The sequence below is a fragment of the Mytilus californianus genome, unplaced genomic scaffold, assembly GCF_021869535.1.
Source record: "Mytilus californianus isolate M0D057914Y unplaced genomic scaffold, xbMytCali1.0.p SCAF_11, whole genome shotgun sequence".
Taxonomy (NCBI): Eukaryota; Metazoa; Mollusca; class Bivalvia; order Mytilida; family Mytilidae; genus Mytilus; species Mytilus californianus.
Window position 1 is genome coordinate 6,127,330 of NW_026262593.1, and position 22,539 is coordinate 6,149,868.

The 22,539-nt window shown below is 31.2% G+C and overlaps 1 protein-coding gene across 7 annotated transcripts in view; it reads left to right on the forward strand.

The window, feature by feature from the left end:
- LOC127719445 (nephrocystin-4-like) overlaps positions 1-22,539 on the forward strand; it is a 52,622-nt gene that overhangs the window by 11,823 nt on the left and 18,260 nt on the right. For 3 of the 7 annotated variants that reach the window (XM_052225541.1, XM_052225547.1, XM_052225543.1), the window contains exons 1-12: positions 687-1,388; positions 5,546-5,692; positions 6,008-6,192; positions 8,024-8,082; positions 9,238-9,390; positions 10,144-10,334; positions 11,143-11,306; positions 12,935-13,070; positions 13,538-13,768; positions 16,232-16,368; positions 18,344-18,364; positions 19,383-19,439. In XM_052225541.1, coding sequence (XP_052081501.1) covers positions 1,230-1,388; positions 5,546-5,692; positions 6,008-6,192; positions 8,024-8,082; positions 9,238-9,390; positions 10,144-10,334; positions 11,143-11,306; positions 12,935-13,070; positions 13,538-13,768; positions 16,232-16,368; positions 18,344-18,364; positions 19,383-19,439 — 1,640 coding nt within the window. In that variant the 5' untranslated portion in view covers positions 687-1,229. Of the gene's footprint in view, positions 1-686; positions 1,389-5,545; positions 5,693-6,007; positions 6,193-8,023; positions 8,083-9,237; positions 9,391-10,143; positions 10,335-11,142; positions 11,307-12,934; positions 13,071-13,537; positions 13,769-16,231; positions 16,369-18,343; positions 18,365-19,382; positions 19,440-22,539 lie in introns of those variants that run through there. The other 4 variants (XM_052225542.1, XM_052225548.1, XM_052225544.1 and 1 more) reach the window with 3 other exon arrangements.

The following is a 22,539-nucleotide window of genomic DNA, read 5'->3' on the forward strand; positions in this document are numbered from 1 at the left end:
TTTGACTTAATATTTAATTTCAAGTGCCTAACGAGAGAAATTATTTTGTGTCAATTTTTGTGAATTGACAGAAAATTGCATTTGAAGTTATTCATTTTGGGGTACTTTTTTTCAATTTAAGTACATATTTACAATATCAAATAAGCAGGATCAGCGAAAACATTTAAATGTCACGTTAAATTTTAGAAATATTTAATCTCAATAGTTTTGGTTAATTGATCAACAATAAATATTTAAAATGATATAAATAAGAACGCTAAATACCTGCATATATTTTTTCACCTTTACACCATTTAATTATGGGTTAAAAGAATTTTGTAGATGAAATATTAAATATAAAAATGTTATATACAAAAACATGTTTAAAGATAATATTTACCATTGAAATTTGATTCTAAAGTGACTATCAATAATTGAGCTATTGTGTAGATATTGTTGAAGTTTTAGGAACCCCAAAAAAATCCAATTATTGAAAAAAAATCAAAATCATCAATTTTATTTTTGAATGCTGTAATTTAAAGACTTCAAAATATTGGATAAAAATGACAATTATTATGATACAGATACTGAAATATGTACAGTCTATATTGATAGTATTATATATTCATTTATCTACTGGAAGTTAAAAAAGATGGTTTTGGATGTCATCCAGAATAGTTATAATTTATTTATGGCCATTCACTGAATTTTCATGTTGTATTAGTCTTAAGGTAATCATTAAATTTATGAGGTGAAAGGACAAGAAGTTTAAAATTTTTAATAACTTAGGGATTTTATTGAATAGATAGTGTGATACAAGTTTGTGGTTATATCAGACGTTTAGTTAGAGAAAATGTACTTCAAATGAAAGTGACTTTGTGAATTATTGATTCGGTAACCTGACGGATTTTACAGGATATATCTTATAAGCTTGATAAATATGATATTTGAAAGGTAAAAGCTGTAAGAAAATTATACATGAAATAATATATTCTAACTGGCTGATAATGTTTCTGTTTGTGCAGAAAAATACATTACAGAGAATTTTGATATTTATAATGCATAGGAATATACATATATTCAGTGTTGAGAAATATTAGTGTTTAAAGTAGGAACATTTTGCAAATTTGTAAAAATATAGACTGGGACGAATAGTATTAGTCCTAGATATAGGCAGCATATTATAGGACTTACAGTGGAGAACTGATTGATCATTCTGTAGGCTGACATTCTATAGAATTAAATGTAATATGAAATACTTGACCTTACATAGAAGTTTACCACAAAGACATAATTTTCTGTGGAAACAGCATGATCCGACTGTAGATAAACATGCTGATTGTGACAACATACCAATTGTTATATCATTGAAGCAAATACATGGATTAACTCCTCCTTATCAAATTAAGGTAAGCCAAGTTTTCAAACTTTTACATGAGTGTTATTATCAGTCGCAGATAAAAAAAATTTATGTATTAATTTGTTTTTTACTTGTCTGCCCATATTAGGGTGGTGTTTTACACCACCCATAAGGTACTTGTCTCACATTACCCATAATGCTGTTGTCTCACATTTACCCATTAGGTTAAGTGTTTCACATTTATACATAAGGTTCTTGTCTCACATTCACCCATTAGGTTAAGTGTTTCACATTTACCCACAAGGAGTGTTTCCCATTTATACATAAGGTTCTTGTCTCACATTACCCATAATGCTGTTGTCTCACATTCACCCATTAGGGTAAGTGTTTCACATTTATCCATAAGGAGTGTTTCACATTAATACATAAGGTTCTAAAATTGTCTCACATTACCCATAATGCTGTTGTCTCACATTCACCCATTAGGTTACATGTTTCACATTTATCCATAAGGTCGAGTGTTTCACATTTATACATAAGGTTCTTGTCTCACATTACCCATAATGCTGTTTTCTCACATTTACCCATAAGGTTAGTGGTTCAAATTTATCCATAAGGAGTGTTTCACATTTCCCATAAGGTTGTTGTCTCACATTACCCATAATACTGTTTTCTCACATTTACCCATAAGGTTAGTGGTTCAAATTTATCCATAAGGAGTGTTTCACATTTCCCATAAGGTTGTTGTCTCACATTACCCATAATGCTGTTTTCTCACATTTACCCATAAGGTTAGTGGTTCAAATTTATCCATAAGGAGTGTTTCACATTTATACATAAGGTGTTTGTCTCACATTACCCTTAATGCTGTTTTCTCACATTTACCCATAAGGTTAGTGGTTCAAATTTATCCATAAGGAGTGTTTCACATTTATACATAAGGTTGGTGTCTCACATTAACCATAATGCTGTTGTCTCACATTTACCCATAAGGTTAGTGGTTCACATTTATCCATAAGGAGTGTTTCACATTTATACATAAGGTTGTTGTGAATGTTTTACATTACCCATAATGCTGTTGTTTCACATTTACCCATAAGGTTAGTGGTTCACATTTATCCATAAGGAGTGTTTCACATTTATACATAAGGTTGTTGTGAATGTCTCACATTACCCATAATGCTGTTGTTTCACATTTACCCATAAGGTTAGTGGTTCACATTTATCCATAAGGAGTGTTTCACATTTATACATAAGGTTGTTGTCTCACAGTTACATTTGTTATGGCCAAAAAAACTGTTCTCATCACTTGGTGTCTATCGTCAGTCTTCTGTTGCTGTTGTCTGTGGAATTTTACAAAAATCTTCCTGCCTACTGGCCAATATGGCTGACATGACTAAAAATAAAACATGGGGGTAAGATGGGAGTTTTGTCTTTTATTTTAAAAACCGACGATATAGAGAAAATCTGACAGGGTTAGAAATGTTCAGAATGTTGAAATCTAAATGTACCTTTTGTCCATCTACATCAAAACTGTCAGGCAACTTCTTATAGGAGTTATTGCCGTCAAATGACGAATTGTGTCCTTTTTTTCCCGCCTATTATCTTGAAACATATAATAGATAGACAGAAACTTTTAATCACAAAATGATCAGCAAAACCAAATCTACAAATAAGTCAATACAGCCAAAATCATGAGCCCACTCATTATTGAAGTTATTGTTAGTCTGAACTACAAAAAGGAAAAAAGAGATTGTAGTCATGAATTATATTCTAGTCCACAATGTTGGAGTGTCTATTGTTGACAGGCTCTTTAAAGCCTCTAGTTAATCATGCTTGTTGTAAAGTAGTAAAACATGAAATTGAACATATCATTCATGTCAAATATTGTAAATGATAAGAAAATACATTTCAAGACTTGATTTCAACCTTATGACTATTGTGAAAATTATACCTTGATTTATGAGTTTTGTCAGTAATGAGACCATAATCTGTTCATTTATCAAAGTTTTAACAGAAAATATCAATTCCTTCATGTCATGCTCTCTGCTCATTTAAACATAGGTAGGCATTATATTTGTCAATAGTTAACACCAAGCATTACATTGTGTATCAAGGTGTAAAATATGGTCAAATATGATACCTACCCATGTTAAAATGAGCATAGAGCATGATATGAAGGAATTATTCCGATTCTAATAGGACAGATATGGTATTTTCATATGTCGAAGCATACGAAAATGTCTTAAAAAAGTATGGCTGTTCCTGTTTCCTCCCCATCAAGTATGTACATTACATTTTCCTATTTAATAAGTTTAAAAACTAATAGCAAGGTAAATAAAAAATAAAATGTTATTCAAGCAACTAAAATACATAGATTTTATTAGGATAAAGATGAAAATAACGAGATTGTAAACAGTTAGTTTGTGTGCATGTGTCAAACATATTTTGTGCTACTTAGAACACGGCTTTGTTTACAAAGCAAAATAGTAACGTCATATTAGAATCTTACATTAAACAGGATTTTGTTTAGTGTCTCTTGTATCTCATTAACAGTTAAAGACCTTGATGTATGGGTAATCTAGTTAGGAATAGCTCAGATATATATAATCATAGGAAGTTACATTGGTCAGCAGTCATCTGTTTTACCTTATAGCTGAAGCAACAAGTTACATTGGTCAGCAGTCATCTGTTTTACCTTATAGCTGAAGCAACAAGTTACATTGGTCAGCAGTCATCTGTTTTACCTTATAGCTGAAGCAACAAGTTACATTGGTCAGCAGTCATCTGTTTTACCTTATAGCTGAAGCAACAAGTTACATTGGTCAGCAGTCATCTGTTTTACCTTATAGCTGAAGCAACAAGTTACATTGGTCAGCAGTCATCTGTTTTACCTTATAGCTGAAGCAACAAGTTACATTGGTCAGCAGTCATCTGTTTTACCTTATAGCTGAAGCAACAAGTTACATTGGTCAGCAGTCATCTGTTTTACCTTATAGCTGAAGCAACAAGTTACATTGGTCAGCAGTCATCTGTTTTACCTTATAGCTGAAGCAACAAGTTACATTGGTCAGCAGTCATCTGTTTTACCTTATAGCTGAAGCAACAAGTTACATTGGTCAGCAGTCATCTGTTTTACCTTATAGCTGAAGCAACAAGTTACATTGGTCAGCAGTCATCTGTTTTACCTTATAGCTGAAGCAACAAGTTACATTGGTCAGCAGTCATCTGTTTTACCTTATAGCTGAAGCAACAAGTTACATTGGTCAGCAGTCATCTGTTTTACCTTATAGCTGAAGCAACAAGTTACATTGGTCAGCAGTCATCTGTTTTACCTTATAGCTGAAGCAACAAGTTACATTGGTCAGCAGTCATCTGTTTTACCTTATAGCTGAAGCAACAAGTTACATTGGTCAGCAGTCATCTGTTTTACCTTATAGCTGAAGCAACAAGTTACATTGGTCAGCAGTCATCTGTTTTACCTTATAGCTGAAGCAACAAGTTACATTGGTCAGCAGTCATCTGTTTTACCTTATAGCTGAAGCAACAAGTTACATTGGTCAGCAGTCATCTGTTTTACCTTATAGCTGAAGCAACAAGTTACATTGGTCAGCAGTCATCTGTTTTACCTTATAGCTGAAGCAACACGAGAGCTATTCTGTCCAACACTCTTGGTTGCAATACCTGAATATAAGATATCATTGAATATTTGTAATATCAGATAAATTAGAGAATATTTCATATAACCATATATCTGATATGTAAACTTCAGTCACTATATAGACTTGTTATGAATTAGTGGATAATAAAACTGTATCAACATAAAGATTTTATATTGATGATAACAATGTCCTTGTCTTTTGGTCTTTGGTAGATAGTTGTCTCAGACAATTGGAAATCTTACCACATCTCTTTATTATTTAATTACCATGTACTCCTTGGGTTATGCTTTATTTTAAAGTCTTGTATAAATATCCTTTGAAAGGTGGTTAACAAGTGCTGTATATCATACATTTTGTAGATAAGATGAACAAAATAGAAATTTGAGAGAAAAGATTTCCAGTAGACAGATCATCAGATAAAGTTCATCATCTGATGTTTTTGTTTAACTTTCAGTATACCTATTCTAAAAAATTATATTTGATGACTGTAAAACTAGTACTATGTCAGCTTTGATTGACATCTACATCTTATATGTATTTACAGCTTGATGTAGGAAAACAGCCTGAATACCAAGTTAGAGTTAGTCTTTATGATGCCACCTATAAGAATTTTCTTGGACGACAGTGGCTGGGTCCGCTCCACACGGCTCAGGGAGGAGGTGAAAACAAACCCAAGTTAAAGTATAATCAGGTATGTACAGCCGTACTTTGACCTATAATTGTTTACTTTTTATACATTGTGACTTGGATGGAGAGTTGTCTCATTGGCACTCATACCACATCTTCTTATTTATATTAGTTTGGACTTTTAGACCTCACTGAAATTGGAGTCAACTGAGCTGGAGATTTACAAACAAAAAACAAACAAATAAAATTTACATCATGTTTGAATTAAATATGCAATTTGTGTGTGATTTATTTATGCGTTTTGAAACAAATTATGAAATATGTTTTGAATTAAATTTGTTTTGAAATAAGTTTTGAATTATGTATTTTGTATGAACAGAATGTATACTTCCACACCTCCATCAACAGTATAGGTGTCATGGCAATTGTAGAGGTCATCTCATTAATGATGGACCAGAATGGCAACATGAAGTACAACCCCTGTGGTTGGACTATTGTTAGGATATTCAAAACAGATGAAGAGCTACCAGATTCTTCCAGATCCAGTACAGTTCCTGTTCAAAAGTAAGATATTAGAACTTTTTAAAGTGTGAATGAATGATAAAAAACATTAATATTATAAATGACAAAAATAAACTCTGGATTCATTTATTTTCGTGGGTACTAATTTTCGTGGATTGAGAAAAAAATGTATTTTCATGGATATTGGATTTCTTGGTTTTGCCAGTCCGCATACAAGCCAATAGAAAATGTACACTTAGTTGAACATTTATATTGTGATTCACATATAACCATGAAATCCTTGAAAATAAATATCCCATGAATTAAAATGAATCCACAGTAATATTGACGATACAACCTCTTACTATGTTCCTTGGCAAGACAGTAACCTGACAATGTAGCACAGTAAAAACTAGTTTTTAAGATGTCAGTGGATTAGTATAATGTATATGACAATATATGCCAGTATTAATATTGAGTTTTACAGGTTGTTCTGTGTACATTTCCATTCTTTCTAGAATTATTTACTGACTACAGTGTTTAGTATAGCCAACTTGAAAATCTGGATGTTATAGCTATCGCTGGCATATTACAGTGCATGAAATTGACTTCAGGTGCTTAAATTCATTCCGTTGTATGCATCTATTTTTGATATCTTATTTGAAATATTGTTTCCGATTTATTATTCAGTTATAGCAAAATGTTGGAAGCTTGATAAACAAATTTCCAATCACTAAAAGTTATGAAGAAAAAAAAATTTTAATTATCAAAAATATTGATTTAGATTTACTTGTGATTTAAAAGAGAATTTTGATTATGATTTGTACTTTTCTGTCTCAAAGGACAACTAATGATAAATGTTTAATCAGAGAGATGGAAGTTATAGATTACTGATATGAACTGTTAAAATTGTGTTTTATTTATTAACTACAGAGTGATTTCCATTACAATTGAATCCTGTGAGAATATCTACATTTAAATGTAATTGGTTTTGTAATCGGGTTTTTTAAGAAGAAAGCACAATATTGGACTTATTTGTTCCTGAAAATTCATTGAAAAAAAAGAAGTAATTTCATTTCTTTAGGTAGTTTTAAAACTAATGAATAAAACCTTTAGTAACTTTAATATTAGATAGAAACAGACTTTTACTGTGATGTCATGTAGTCAGAAAAGTAGCATATGAGAAAATTTTGCATAAGCTGGTTTTAGAAGCTTTATTTTGTTGTCAAAATGTTTCCCAGAAGCGAGACAAAGGCATGCTGGAACTTTGTAGGAGTTATGCCCTAAACACCAAATTCCATGCAAAGTGAAAAAATAAATGTTTGTAAAGAACATAAGAATACTATTTCTTTCAAACATTTTATATTCATTGCTACATGTATTACAAGGTCTTATAAACTATCATATTTAGCTGCAGTTGATTTTGTTATTTGTGTAATATCCAATATCACTGATAGCAATAGCATCAGTTTTGCACTGTCTATAAATTTTTAAATTTTGCATATCAATATATCAATTTCACATAGCAGTTTCTCTTTGTTTGAAATTTCCATGACAGTAGAATAATTAGCCGTAAAATTAGATATTTTCTTTCAAAAGGTTAAAACTCAAATAGTAAAACTGATCAATTCATTATATTACATCCAATTTCATAACTTTTTTTTTGATATATCAGCTCTTATGATAATATACAGGTATTTTAAAAAAAACTGATACTGAAAATTGGAATCGATATGCATAAAAGGAGTAGTGTGGTAAATGTCAATTTGACAGCAATCAAACAAAACAGAATAACAAATAAATCTAGAGAGGAATATGTAGTCATAGATATTTCTCATGGGAAATGATTTAGATTTCTTTTATTATATATTTTATTTTATATTTTATTTTATAGGATTCAAATGTATTATGGTTCACCTAGAGCTTTGTATTTTATGGAGGAACCATTAGAAGGTAATATTAACTGAATCAATTACATAAAATGTTCTCTGTACTTCATGGTACATAAAAGTTGATAAAGTACACAGAGCTAAACTACAATAGGGAGAGAAAAAAATACCACTTTGTGTGCTTGGGTTCTAGATGATTAATTGTCAAACTTTAATCCAATCACATCTCTCTATTTTTATGGACCGTCAACTAAGGGCTGTGCCAGACTTTATGGTATTGTGGGTTGGAAGGCACTCCTATCTAAATTTGATGGGTGGCAATTATTTTAGAAAGATATTCTGAACAATGATTGAGGTCTTCAAAACCATGACAGTTTTAAACTATTGCCCCCCACAAATTTTTATTCAACATTTTACAAAAACGGGTACGAAACTTCTTGATGAAAACAATCTTTGTTTTTTTTAATTAGAATTCTTATTATTAATAAATGTCAGTTTGAAGCGATCAATTGGTGTGTAATATTTACTTTTGTAATGGTATTAGGACAATAAACTTGCTATTGTCCGATTAGACAGTAAATAAGAAGGCCACCAATGGGTCTCAACACAGCGAGAAATCCTGCACCCGGAGGCGGGCTTCAGCTGGCCCCTAAACAAAAATGTGTACTAGTTCAGTGAAAATAGACGTCAAACTGAACCCCAAAACATATAATTGAACTAAAATTAAAAAACATTTAGTTTTGATTTGCGAGCACGATCTCGACACTCAGGATTGTTTTTCTGGAAGAACTTTCTTCATGATTCAATTTTCATCCATGGAGCTCCCTGTGAAAATTGTACTTGTCCATACTGTGTTTGTATGCCTGCAGATCTTGAGCTGGTTTTTAGTACATTAGGGTATTATTATGACTTACAGATCCAGTGGACCATCTTTATGCAAAATTTAAGTTTGAGATCAACATTTGTAGAAAGGTCCATTTAACAATTAGTCTGCAGACAAGTGTATTGTGTCATACGGAAACATCTTGTTTTATGGAAAAAAGTTCATCAATGAATGTTTTTTAATTTAAGTTTGAGATCAACATTTCGTATGTAGAATGGTCCATTTAACATTCAGTTTGCAGACAAGGGCATTTTTGTCATACGGAAACATCAATAATTTGAAAGACTTTGTGACCACTCTGAAATAATGATTTAATATGGACTTTTTTTTCTTCAGAAAACAATTTATTGAAACCTATACCAGACTGTGTATTACAATGTACGATAGCCACACACAAAGCCATGTTATATGCCATGTCTGTAATGCCAGAAAATGTAATTGTGGGTAACAACGATGTCATACCAGGACTTCAGGATGGTAATACTCCAGGTATGTTTATAGAATAATTTATTCATTCTTTATGTTTCAGGTCACAAAAATATTTCATAATATTTCTGATAAAATGTTTGTTTGAAAATTCATATTGGATCAAATTTGATATGACAAAATGTCAGTAAAAGATAAAATCTTAAGTTTGTCACTGTTCAGTATTCTTATTAATCCGTTTTTCATTAACCATTTACAAACTTAGTTTTAACTGAACTATAATTGAAATAAACAGACATTAAATGTTCAAGGTTTTTTCGTCAACAAATGCATTATGTGTTTTTAGTTCTTAAAAACAATGGAAATTGGACTATTTACTTTGAATTTTACAGAGAAAAATTTGATGCTAATTTTGATATCATTAAAAGAACACTGACATAAATTTTGAAAAACAACAGTCCTATTTCCTGTCTAGTCAATGTTTTAACTATGATACATTGTTGTGATGGCTATTTAGTCCTAATTTAAATTTTATTTAGGAATAGGGATCCTCATCTGGGTTTTGTCAAACCTACTCCATTAATACTTATGTATCAAAACAAGTGAATGGTAATGTCTATAATTATTAAAATTCTGAGATCAAGAACATTCTGATACTTTTAACATTGTATCAACCTTCTTTAAAGAAGATTATTTGAAGGGAATAAATTTTAACCAGTTTTGTCCTCCAGGGCAGATACATTACTATCATTCATGTACTCAATTTCTGTTCGTAAGTATGAACAAATCCATCTCTATAACTATGTATAATAACAGGGAAAGATAGAATGAAGAAAGCCAAGTTACATAGACAGGTTATAGCTACTATTGAAGCATTGAACATTCACCTCCCGCCATCTGTAGAGAAGTTTGAAGATGAATTATGTGCCCTGTTGAGTGAAGATCGAAGACACAGAGAAAATCGTCAAACAGGAACAAATGTTTCTATTGTAGAAAGGAGACTTTTGGTAATACCTTCTTTATTTTTTATTCCCCTTGAGATATGGTGCATATGAAGACATTTTAAAATTTGTAACATCAAATATCAACTTTGAATGATTTAAAAAAGTAAAATTCACCAGCTTGAAAATTCATTACACAGAAACTTATTTTAGAAAGGACAGCTGTAACTTTTACATAATAATGTCTCAAATATTCTTTAGTAAGAAAGTACTGTAAATTCAGAAATTAATGCATACATCTATTATTGCAACCATTGACAACTGACAATAATGCTAAATCTAGTTAACATGATTGCAAAAATCTTATGAAGATAAATCACTCCTGAAACTTTGAATAAAAGTTTTTTTAGTATTGCAAAACCTGATACTGTCGCATTTTTTGCATCACTAAAAACATTGCAATATTTTCTGAATTTACAGTATTAAAAACCTCAGTTTTGTATTGGTGACTAAGGATGCACATACAAAATTTGTTAACACTGATCTTATTTATTTATATCATGTTACCTTGTATGTACTGTTCCTGTTAGTTTACAATCATTTTGTTCAAGAAAAAATTCTTTTATGAAGAGTTTTGTGTTTTGCCTTTAAATCAGTCATATTTATTTCAAATAGTGTTAAGGCAAGAACATGAACTTTGTGGAATTGTGCTTTAATTTGTAAAGATTTAAACCTTGCAGGTATAGTTTATGACATACTGTATTTTCAAACTGCAAAATTTGCAAGTTGCATAAAATATACACAACAAAAAAAAATATTGGTTTCAAAAACTTGATATAACACCTAAAATATTATATACATCATTATTTAACAGATAGGGGTACACAATGGTTGGTGTTATTTGTCCAAACCAGAACTTCATCACTTGGATGTATGGAGTGAGGGGAACAAAGTACTGAAACCACAGGCTAGTCCTAGTATGAGAAGAAGTCAGAAATACATGTCAACTTCAGTCAGATCATTAAATGGGGCTGTTAGGTATGGTAGATTAATAAATCATTTCTCTTGAATAAATGTTTTAATTTCATTTGCATAAAAAAACTCATTGAAATGTGTTTTTAAAACTTATAAAACAGTCCATTAGGATTGAAAAATATATGTCCTCACAAAAAATCCACACCACATTTGTCGGTGTGATATATACATGTATATCAATAAGTGTTCTGTACGTTGGGTTGTTGTCATATTGGCAATCCTACCACATCTGTTTATTTTAAACATAAAGACAGCCAGTAAGAGATGTATGCATCTTTAAAAAAATTTCAGAGATCAAATATTTGACATCTAAAGAGCGGAATGTCAGTTTTCTCATATCCCTATCAACATACAAAAATTTCATTCAAAGGATAAGTTATATATGCAATAGCCCTCAAAAAAATATTCCGTATTTCCTTTCAACCCCAGTTTATATGTTTTTGAAATAGAAAAGCAGTCTTATTATAAATGTCAGAAGACAAAATTTAGGACAGAAAATAGATGGTTCCCAATAAATACTTGTAGTTTAGTAGGGTGCGCAGTCAACAAATTTTATCGATTTGGGTTAACGAAATAACGCACGGCTGTATTTGATATCATTGGAAAGAGGAGAACAAGCCTCATCAAAATATTGATGTCGTCGTTGTCTACAGTGGTCACAATTTTCGTAAATTTGGGTCAAAGGTCAAAGCTAAAATTTTAAGGAAAATGCAGAGTCATGTTTAGACAGCTGTTCGCCCTTACATATATGCGTTTATAGCAAAATAAATTTGAATAATTCAAAGTATTATAACTATAGTTTCTATAGTTATGACTAATTTGATATTTATGTTGCCAAATATGGTTCGAGATTGACATTTGTACTAATTAGGGTGTACATTTACAATTATCATTCAGCTGTTAAACAGCACTGACCTTGACCTATTAAAATTTCCAAATTCAGAATTTTTTCATAAGATTCAATACAAGTGATCATTTTTGTTGTCTTTCACACCAAGGGGGGTTTAGGTCCAAAACATCATGCAAGACCATAACATAGACTTGATGTGCCATATTCGGGATGTGTTACGAAACTGATCGATTTGATTCTTATACTACAATTATAACAAACATATCTTATCAATAGATAGTTGAAAGTATTAAAAAACAGACAAAAACATATTCGTCCGAAGAAAATAATAATTTACAAAGTTAGCTGGCTATTCAAAACAAATGAATCAACCACACAACAAGCAAAAATGAGAAATGTAATGAGTGACCACTGTCCTTGTTAATGACCTAATAGTGTAAGCAACAAAATGATTGATGTCACGGGATAACCCATGTTTAATCTTTGCCAAAATGTTGACTTAATTTGTGTTTTTAATTGCTAATTTCTTCAGAAATTTAGAAAATCGTGACCATGGAAACTTACAACGACAATCATGATTGTAAAATATAATGATTTTCCTATAATTTGCAAACAAAAATAGCTGTGTGTTATCTGTTAACTTAAACTTGTTAACTAGAGGACTTTTTGGACACTGGGCACCCTACTATTTGTGTATACACATGAAGAATGTCATTGTGATGAACTGTAATCATTGTGTACAATTGTGTAGTGTTATTCATTATGATAATTTCCTTTGCAGTCAACATGGTCAAGGTACAATGCTTGTGTTAAAGAACAGATTAGAGATTTGTGAGTTATTGGAAGATCCTATGTTGTCACTGGTGTTTACATTGGAGTATGTTATTGGTGAACCTATCTCTCAGGAGGAAAGAAAGGTAATTCCATCAATAGCTATGAATAAAAGGTGATGTAGGATAAACTTCATCAATAAACAGGTGTCAATCAAATATGTCAAGATCTAAATTGCTCCAAGTCTGAAATTGTTGTTAGCCAATTCAATTTTTATCAAAGCTCTGCAACAAAATTTCCTAAAGAAAAAATAACATTATAAATGCAACCGCTTATTTTGGCAATTAAAAATACATTGCAAAAATGTTCTCATTGCCTTAAGTTTACCTTTACTGAAGATCAGAACTAGGATCAAAAATTGATTGCAAAAATGAAACCTCGCCAACAGGTTAATTTCGAGAAATTGTAAGATTGAAATTCTGTGAAAACCCACATTGTAATAATACTTATACATGTAGATCAGCTGATCTTGAATACTTTAACAAATAAACAAAGTTTTACACAGTCAGTTAAAATAAATATTAACCTTCACCTCTCCATTGTTCTCTTTCAGATGTATAGTAGCCTCAGCAGAGGTAATTCTCGTATTGTAGCACTACGTTGGTGTGCCTGGAATCCGTTCCTACATCCTAACCAGGAGAATATTAGTATATCATTGATGGGTGGAGCTGTCCCTAATCCCAACGATGATCTAACTTATAAACTACCAGATACTAAAATGCAAGACGCTGATGCTGGGAAACATGCTGGTGGATCTATTAACTTCTACTGGAAATGCTCAATGGTTGGTATTGCAGTTTTAAGATAAATCTGGTTACATTTAATAGCATAGACGCTATCTCCTAGATACCTTTCCATGTTGAACAATATGTTACGTAGCTATCTTATCAAAATGACATCAAAAGTAATAACCTATCTGACGTTACCTTTAAAGTCTCTAGATAGAATGAATATTATTTGCCATCTTGATCTATTTATCTATTTAGCACTCGGCTAGCTATAAGTTTAGAAGTTAAAATCTAAATAGCCCTATATGGTGCCTACAATTTTGAATGCAGCCCAGATTTACCTTAAATACCTGAAATGAATTATCAATGCTTAATTGTTGCTGTTGAATTCTCAGCATTCTTTAAATTGTGATTACATATATGATACAATTTATTCTGTGTTGGTTATTACATTATGATAAATGCTTTGAAACTCATAATATTCTTATTTTTAATTATGGTCATCCATATAAATTGAATTACATACCTGCCAACCTCCTGTTTTGAGCGGGAGTCTTCTGTGCAAACGAAGAAGTTCCGGAAATCTCCAGCTTGCTGGTCTGCTCTCGCTTTCGGATATTTTTACCTGGAATGACTCTTGTTTGTAGTTCTCTGGTTTTTTCATTACTGTCAATAGAAATAAATAAACAATCGGCAATCATTTAAAAACTTTGGTCAGTATTTTTTGTGTTCGATTTATAAGTAATCGAAATTCATTTCTGTTAGGTCAACTCCAACAAGATAGAGGTCTTTGTCTGGACCAATAGGCAGTTTTAAAAAGAAGAAATAGAAAACTGCAAAACGAAATATTAAGCAGACTGAATGAAAGATTTTCAATTTTTATGACCAAGTTCACTTGGCAATGAATCTTCATTTTGCACATCATGTTCATTCAACTTTTTGGGTTTCTTCTGATGGTCTGTACGACGTTTGAAAGCATGCTTAGTGTGAGACTCACAACAAAATCAATATATGGAATGTTATGAGTTATGAGACTCAGAGGTATTGAAAAAGGTCAACAAAAAAAAACACCTTGTATATATCAAGGCTCACGCTTGCAAGCAACTGGGGCGATAAAGTCGCTTTCGCGTCCATCACTTCACTTTGCCCGACCATCAAAAGCGAATCTAGTCGCCCTGTTGTTCACCATACTCGCTTTCAGTTGCTTTCGTCATCGGCAATTTTCAATTTTTACCAAGTCGATGAAACATCAATTTTTCATTTATAAGTAAAGAAATTAAAAGACATAAATGATTTATTTTCTTCAGAAAAGAAGTTAAAGCGTTGAATTTACAGTTTGTTGTGTGTTATTTCATAAAGACAATTTTTTTATCACGTCCGGTTCTTGTTACTCGAGAGCGTACATCAAATCATTCTAATTTTCGGCAAAATAAGTTTGTTACTTCATTAGAATGTGATGAAAGTTGCCTTCGGTAAATGTATAATCCATTTATTGCATTAGAAACGTCATATTCCTTTCCAAATAGCTTGTCAAACATCGTTTATTTTTGTAAATATTTTTCGTCCGCCATTGAAATATTAGTACCAACTACAGATAGAAGGCAGGATTCATCCGAAACGGACGAGCTATGACCGAAATCCGTTTTCTTACGTTAATAACTACAGACGCACAAATGGCACAACGGACAGAAGATTTACCCATTCCACATGCATAAACAGACTTTTGGTTAGATCTGCTTGATTAATGTATATATTTCAGTGTATATGCATTGTTTCAATTTATTGATTAAAGTTGCTTCACTCTGGGACTATTACACTAATAAAAATATATTATGTCCCAGCTTAACTTTGTTAAATTTATATATCTTTTTAATGAGAAACACTGAATTTCATAAACATGATAAACAAAATAGTTTTTTAATCGAATTGTAATTCATATATTATACTTTCTTTTCTTTTTTGATATAAAAAAAAATCTTTTTAGTGCTAGATATTTAGTAGGTAGTTTCTGACAAGAGGACTAATATAATTGTGCAATTAGATGTGATAAACTTAAACAACTTTGAATTTGAACTGTTACTTTATCGTATACTCAGATCTATATGAATTGAACAATATAAAAAGAAAATAAGATACATATGGCCCTTTATAAAACATTGTAGCGCCGTGAGCGAATAAGCACTTCTCTTTCAAATCTCACCACTTCTCCCTATCAGTTTCAAAAAGAGAAGTCACTTCTCCCTATGATTCTGAAGTAGTGTGAGCCCTGATATATTATAACCATGAATTGAAGAAATAAAGTATATTTATCAACTCTTATTGGTGTTTTGTAGATGAATAAGTAAACAGGTCATATATTTAACTTGAAAATGTCATTTGCGCAAAATCTCCTCCTCAGTTGTCATAGCTGAGGGGGAGATCTCCCTCTTTGAAGGTTTCAGAGGTTGGCAGGTATGAATTAAACGAAAATCATCAATGAATAGAAGTTATCATGTACATATAATTTATATTTTCAACAGGATGGCCAGTCCTTGCAGGTGCCCATGGGAGCCCCACACTTTTTACCAGGGTCTATGCCGTCAGTGAGAAGTGACGATGGAAGTGAGGCATTACCCAGTCCAGATAGCAGCAAGAGGCCACCATCAGGGAGAGTGAAGTAGGTTTCTTTTAATGCATTTCAGCCCATTATTTTTTAAGTACCGGTACATGCAGTGAAATTATGCATTTGACAATGCTAGGACTTTGTCAATAATAAGACTTTTAAAATTTACTTTTACTCTCTGGGATTCACGCCAGATGCATGTTTCATATATATAAGAGTCATTTGTTGTGCTCAAATCGAAGCAGTTTGAAGGCCAAGTCAATTACAAAGTTTAAGATCTTCAAAAAAATTTAAAAACTTGAGCTAAATCTGGCTAAGGTTGACTTTGCTATTATATAGGTAAACAAAATTTTTTACAACAGCTGTACAGTAAAAGTTAATGTTATATCAAAAGAATTATAATTTTATGGTTTATATATTTAAAATTATGAACCAGAATAAGATCAGAATTCAAGAACATTCGAACAGTAATCAGTAAATAAAAATAACTTGAAATGTATTTTTATACAGATTTTGGCCAGGGTAAAGTTGTTTGTTTTTCCCATGTATATTTTATTACTTTGCATGGAATATCATTTTTCATGAGGTTAATGCATTGGTTACCATTGGTTAGTTAGTTACTTCATCGGTTAGTTAGTTACTGCATTTCATTATAGTTTGGAATCAGAGCATATTATATTAATCACTCTCTGTTTAGTGATGAACTATTTGACTCACATTGAATTACTATGTAGAAGTAACAGCTATGAGTTATTTTCTTCTAGAAATTGAAATCAGAATAATAGTCCAGAGTATAAATGACCATTTGTATTGTTACAAGGAACTTACACATACATAATAACTTTTAAAAAGATTCAAATTTTTTTCAGTTTTTTCCAGCAATAAGTTTTAAAATGTAGCAACTTAACAAAAATAATTTTCTGGCAATAAATTTTAAAATACCATACTATCAATTTGTATAAGACAGGACAAAAAATAATCTAGAAGTATTATAAAGTAGAAAAAAAAAAACACATTCTCATTTATAGAATTCCTAAACAAAAACTTGACTTGCAGCAGAAATGTATATATATAAAAAAAAATACTGTTAGAATCAGGACACCTTATTGCTTAAATACCTAAAGAGTAAGCTTATGTCTGCCTGTAGATATTAAGTTTAAAATACTTCGCTTAATAGGTTAGAAAAAATTATTTATAATATCAATAAGGGAGATAAGTCCTAAATAAGGGAGATAACTCAAAACTGATAAAGTATCTCCATTACTTTGTTGTGAAGTCAGTGCATAAACAAAATTATGAATTGGATGACAATGAGGTCTGATTAGAGAACATACACCGAATTTTTCCTGGTGACAATATTTATGAAAATTGAAACCCTATTAAACGTAATACATTGTTTGTATCAGAATTAATTATTTGCTTCTGTTCCTCACACAAAAAATGAGCAAAACGTGGCACTTCCTGACATAGTCAGTTTTTTCGCTAAAAGTGGTAGGTTATTTTCAGCATAATACATGAAACATTTGATAAGAAACTCTCAAAGAAGCGATAAGAAATACTCAGAGAAGCGATAAAAAAATGTATATTTCAACCAGGAAATGCAAAGTTCCTTTTCAGTCCAATGGCTTTATTGAATAGATTCATTATCATTTGGTGAATGACATTTATTAATCAGATTAGCATGGGTAGTACATATGTATCTAGTGTTTGGAAGTGATGTTTTGTTTTACTTAGTTTCTGTATGTAAGTTTAAGGTGCAACAAAAGGATTAGATATTGGTATATTCACAACAATCAAGCAAGAAATATGCATCTTGATTTAACCATACAATGAGGTTGAAGTCATGAGGTTTTTTTACCATTGTAAAACCATTTATAGTAGACAAAATTTATTGTTAAATGAGGCATGATATAGGTTTTTGCTTAAAAAAATTTGTTTGGGCATCTTACAAAATTTAACATTTCAATTGTATATACATCAGTCAGAGAAATTAAAATGGAATATTGCATAGTTTATCCTGTAAATTTAGGGAAGTAAAAGAAAGGAAAGGGTAAGGTTGTTTGTGTGTATGTTTGTTTTGTAGTTTGTTCATTCAATATATAAAATGATATTTTGCCACCCCCTAAAAAATATGGAGAAAGAAAAAAAATAATTAAAAAAAAACGAAAATAATAGAAAAGTGAATCTAAAATATAATTGAATGAACAGACTCTTTATAGCAGACATAGAACTTTGTGTTTACTTGCATTGCTAGAGTATAAACAAAATACATTAACATGTTTGCTTTTTTAAATGCATGTTTTTTTATGTTAACCATAAATTGCATTTTTGCATGCATCAAATGAGAGGAATAAGTAAAATTAAGTTTCTGAAACAATGTGGTGGAGGAATATCAATTAAAAACAAATAATTTGAATATTTTAATGTGAAACCAGTAACTAATTCTTTGGGAAACAAGGTATAAATCAATGGAGAGTTTTGTTTATAGCAGCTTATTTTTTAACATTTTACCGGCTAAAAGCTGGATTATGTATGATGATTCATGTCAATAAAATCAGTTTGTTAATTGTTTATTTTTATTTTGCTAGAATTAAAAATAACTAAAAAAGTTTTGAAAGTTGTGATCACTTAAGCTAATTATGTTAAAGTTGTACAGGTATATTTGTTTACGTATGACAGTTTGTCAATAAAAGTTTAAATTTGGAAAAGTATTATATGGGAAGTTTTATTATGTTAAATTAATTGTTGAATACAAAGAAGGAAAGTTTTGGATACAGTGAAAATGAATTTCGGGTAAATGTTGTTTTACATAAGGTTTTTTTTTCAATTTACTTTCATATAGTATAAGTTTGACTTTTGATATTTGGTTTCAGAAGACACAATACTCTCATGTGTCCTCATCAGTAGTCATTTGGAATTTCTTTTTTAAATAATTCAAGGAAAAATTTTAAAATAAGGTTAAAAATACAGGTATGAATAGACTGTCATGGCATATAATGAGAGCATTATATTTGAAAATTGACTGATTATTTTTATTTATTTTGTAAAATCTTATGAATCATTTACAGTGGGGGTAGACATACAAGTTGGTCCAGTGATACAACAAAAGGATCACATCTCGGAGAGTAAGATGGCCTCCCTTCTCACAAACAAATTCTTTCACAAGCATGTAACAGAGTTGTCTGATGTTGCTCAACAAATGTTTTTTTAAACCTTATGTCAGAATTATTTAGAATACTCCCAGTTCCAACAAGAAATCAACAATTTTGTGAAATAGTTTATTTTTTCAGGTTTTGATAGAAAAAAGTGGTAGAAATAAACATGTTCTTTTGTTTTGGTACAAAGAATAGTATTCAGTTAATGTTCATGACAAAACTTAATAACTTGTTAATAAGGGGAAGTAATCATATTTCTTTCTATTCACAATAAATAATTCTGGCAAAACCTCATTTGTGTTGACCATGGATCAGCTTTTTGACAATCTTATCTCCATTATGTAAAAACACGTCATTTCACATACTAGCTTACACATACACTTGATCACTTATTATCCCATGAACACAGAAAATGCAATTTTATGCCTCACAGTTCTGTGTACAGCCAAGTCATTAACTCTGTACATGTACATGTATGTTTTACATTTGTAAGGTTTGTGATTTACATACACATGTGTTACCTTTGTATAAGGTGTTGACATTTACTTCACATGAGAAGGCTCTTGTTTGTTGTTCACGCATCCCTCACCTATCATGCTTTCACCTTAATCATTGTTTATTTATTTAATTTATGGTAATTTTACATGTGTATTTGTCACACTTAGTGTCTGCCCTACTCACAATGGTTTCAAGGGTTATTCTGGAATTTTGGTGAGGTGTTTATTATGGTCAAATAAAGTATTTAGGGTGCTATAAACAGTTTCGTATAAAAAACTAGGGGTTATTCCCCAACTAAAAATAACCATGGAGGGAAATCCCTTTTTATTTACTTAATTGGTGAAAAAGTATCATGTTTTTTGTATTTGATTGTAAAAAATAGTTAATTAGCTTTCAATTAAAACAGGTTGAATGATTAAAATAATTTAAAAAATTAGATTAAATACATGTTTTGAGGGGAGACAACACTGTAAACATCCTGTTTTTTTGGCAGTGAAAATTGAAAACTTATTTGCAGCCACTGTAGCTCTTTTCGAAGCAGGAAACCGTACCCTGAAGGGAGATTTTTTTGAAAGGCCAGGTAAAAACGTATGAATTTCATACAGTTTTGATTATGTGAAATGTGCCTGCATCATGTCTACATGGGTATGCACATGACCTGATTTCAGGTTTTTTATGTTCAGATTAGGCAGTTTTCCCCCCATGTTCTCTGAAAAGAACTTTTTTATTATATTAAAAGTACACTTTATTTTCATTTCATTATAAACTAGAGAAAATTCTGATTCCAGTGATATCTAGTTTTATACAAGTATCTTTATTAACCATTCCACCACTAAGGGTCACATATGCATGGTCCCTCAAAATATGACGTCATCGAAAAAAACTGTTGATTGCACCCTTAAGTTATATATTTATTAAAAATAGAAAATATTCAACAATGTCTTACATAAATTTTGAAGCTAATTATCACTGATTGGTTGGTATTTATATAACTACAAACTATAATTTAAAAAGTTAAAACCATATAAACTTATCGTTGAAACCATTGATGATTTCAGATTGATCTGGCAGTAATTACACATAATGTACACATAAAGTTGGTGTGGTTTGGTGTGTAATTACTGCCTGATTGATCTGGCAGTAATTACACACTACACCAATTGTATGTGTACATTATGTGTAGAAATTACACACTGAATCTACACCATACATCATGCAGGCCATTCATAAACATTGTTCATAGGTATCTTAGTTTGCTGGTGAATGTTATTTGATTAATCGAAACAATGTCATTTATTTTTCATTAATTTCATTATAAGATATTTGCATTATTCTGATGTAACTTTTCATTGAATTTCAGGGCTCTCGGTCATAAAATTTTACTCAGTACTCGGAGTACAAAATTTGTGCTCGAAACACCAAATCCAGGATTTTGATTGGTTGATTTCCGAGTCTGAGTACGAAAATCTTGCTCGAAAGTTTTATAACCGCAAGGCCTGGTAGTTATTATGTTATTTCATAATTTGAGTATAAGAACTTTATCATTTTTTATTGTCTCGCCTTGACGGGGTCAAAAAGCGAGACATAGGTATGCTGTTTCTGGCGACGGCGTTGGCGGCTTCAACAATGTATTAGTTTGTGATTAGGTCAGTTTATGGGGAACCACTAGTGATAAGTCAATGATATTTGGCATGCAGTTGTATAAGCATTGGAGTATCACATTTCCATGGAGATTATTTGGCTCCTCCCCCTCAGTCATGGTCTATTGACTTTAAAACTTTTGCTTAGTTTACATGTATTAGTTTGTGATTAGGTCAGTTCAAGGGGAACCACTAGTGGTAAGTCAATGATATTTGGTATGCAGTTGTATAAGCATTGGCATATCTCACTTCCATGGAGAATGTTTGGTCCCACCCCCGCAGTCATGGTCTATTGACTATGAAACTTTTGCTTAGTTTACATGTATTAGTTTGTGATTAGATCAGTTTAAGATGAACTGCTAATGTTAAGTCAATGATATTTGGTATGCAAATTTATTGGCATTTGCAAGTCTCGTTTCCATGGAGATTATATAGCCCCTCCCCTCATCATGGTTCATTGACTTTGAAACTTTTACATAGTTTACAAGTCAATGTTTGTGTTTAGGTTTGTTGAAAAGGAACGACTTATGATAAGTCTATGGTATTTGGTATGTAGATGGATTAGCATTGGCACATCTCATTTCCATGGAAATGGTTTTGCCATGTACCTTCAGTCATAGTTCATTGATTGTTTAGCTATGTACCTTCAGTCATGGTTCATCCACTTTGAATATTTGCATTACTTATGTGTTAAAGTATTTCTATTTTAATTTCAACATTTGCATTATCAAAATTACAAAAAGGCGAGACATATCTCTGTGATAACAGTTTATTTACGTATTCATTTAGTGTATAAACAATGCTATGGACTTTTATCATTTCATTTTCACATTTCATTTAATTTTTCACATATTCACTTGAGAGACTTCATGCCATCATCAGTAGATATCATTAGTTGTTTACCTGGTCACCTATCAGTCAATTCATATCTC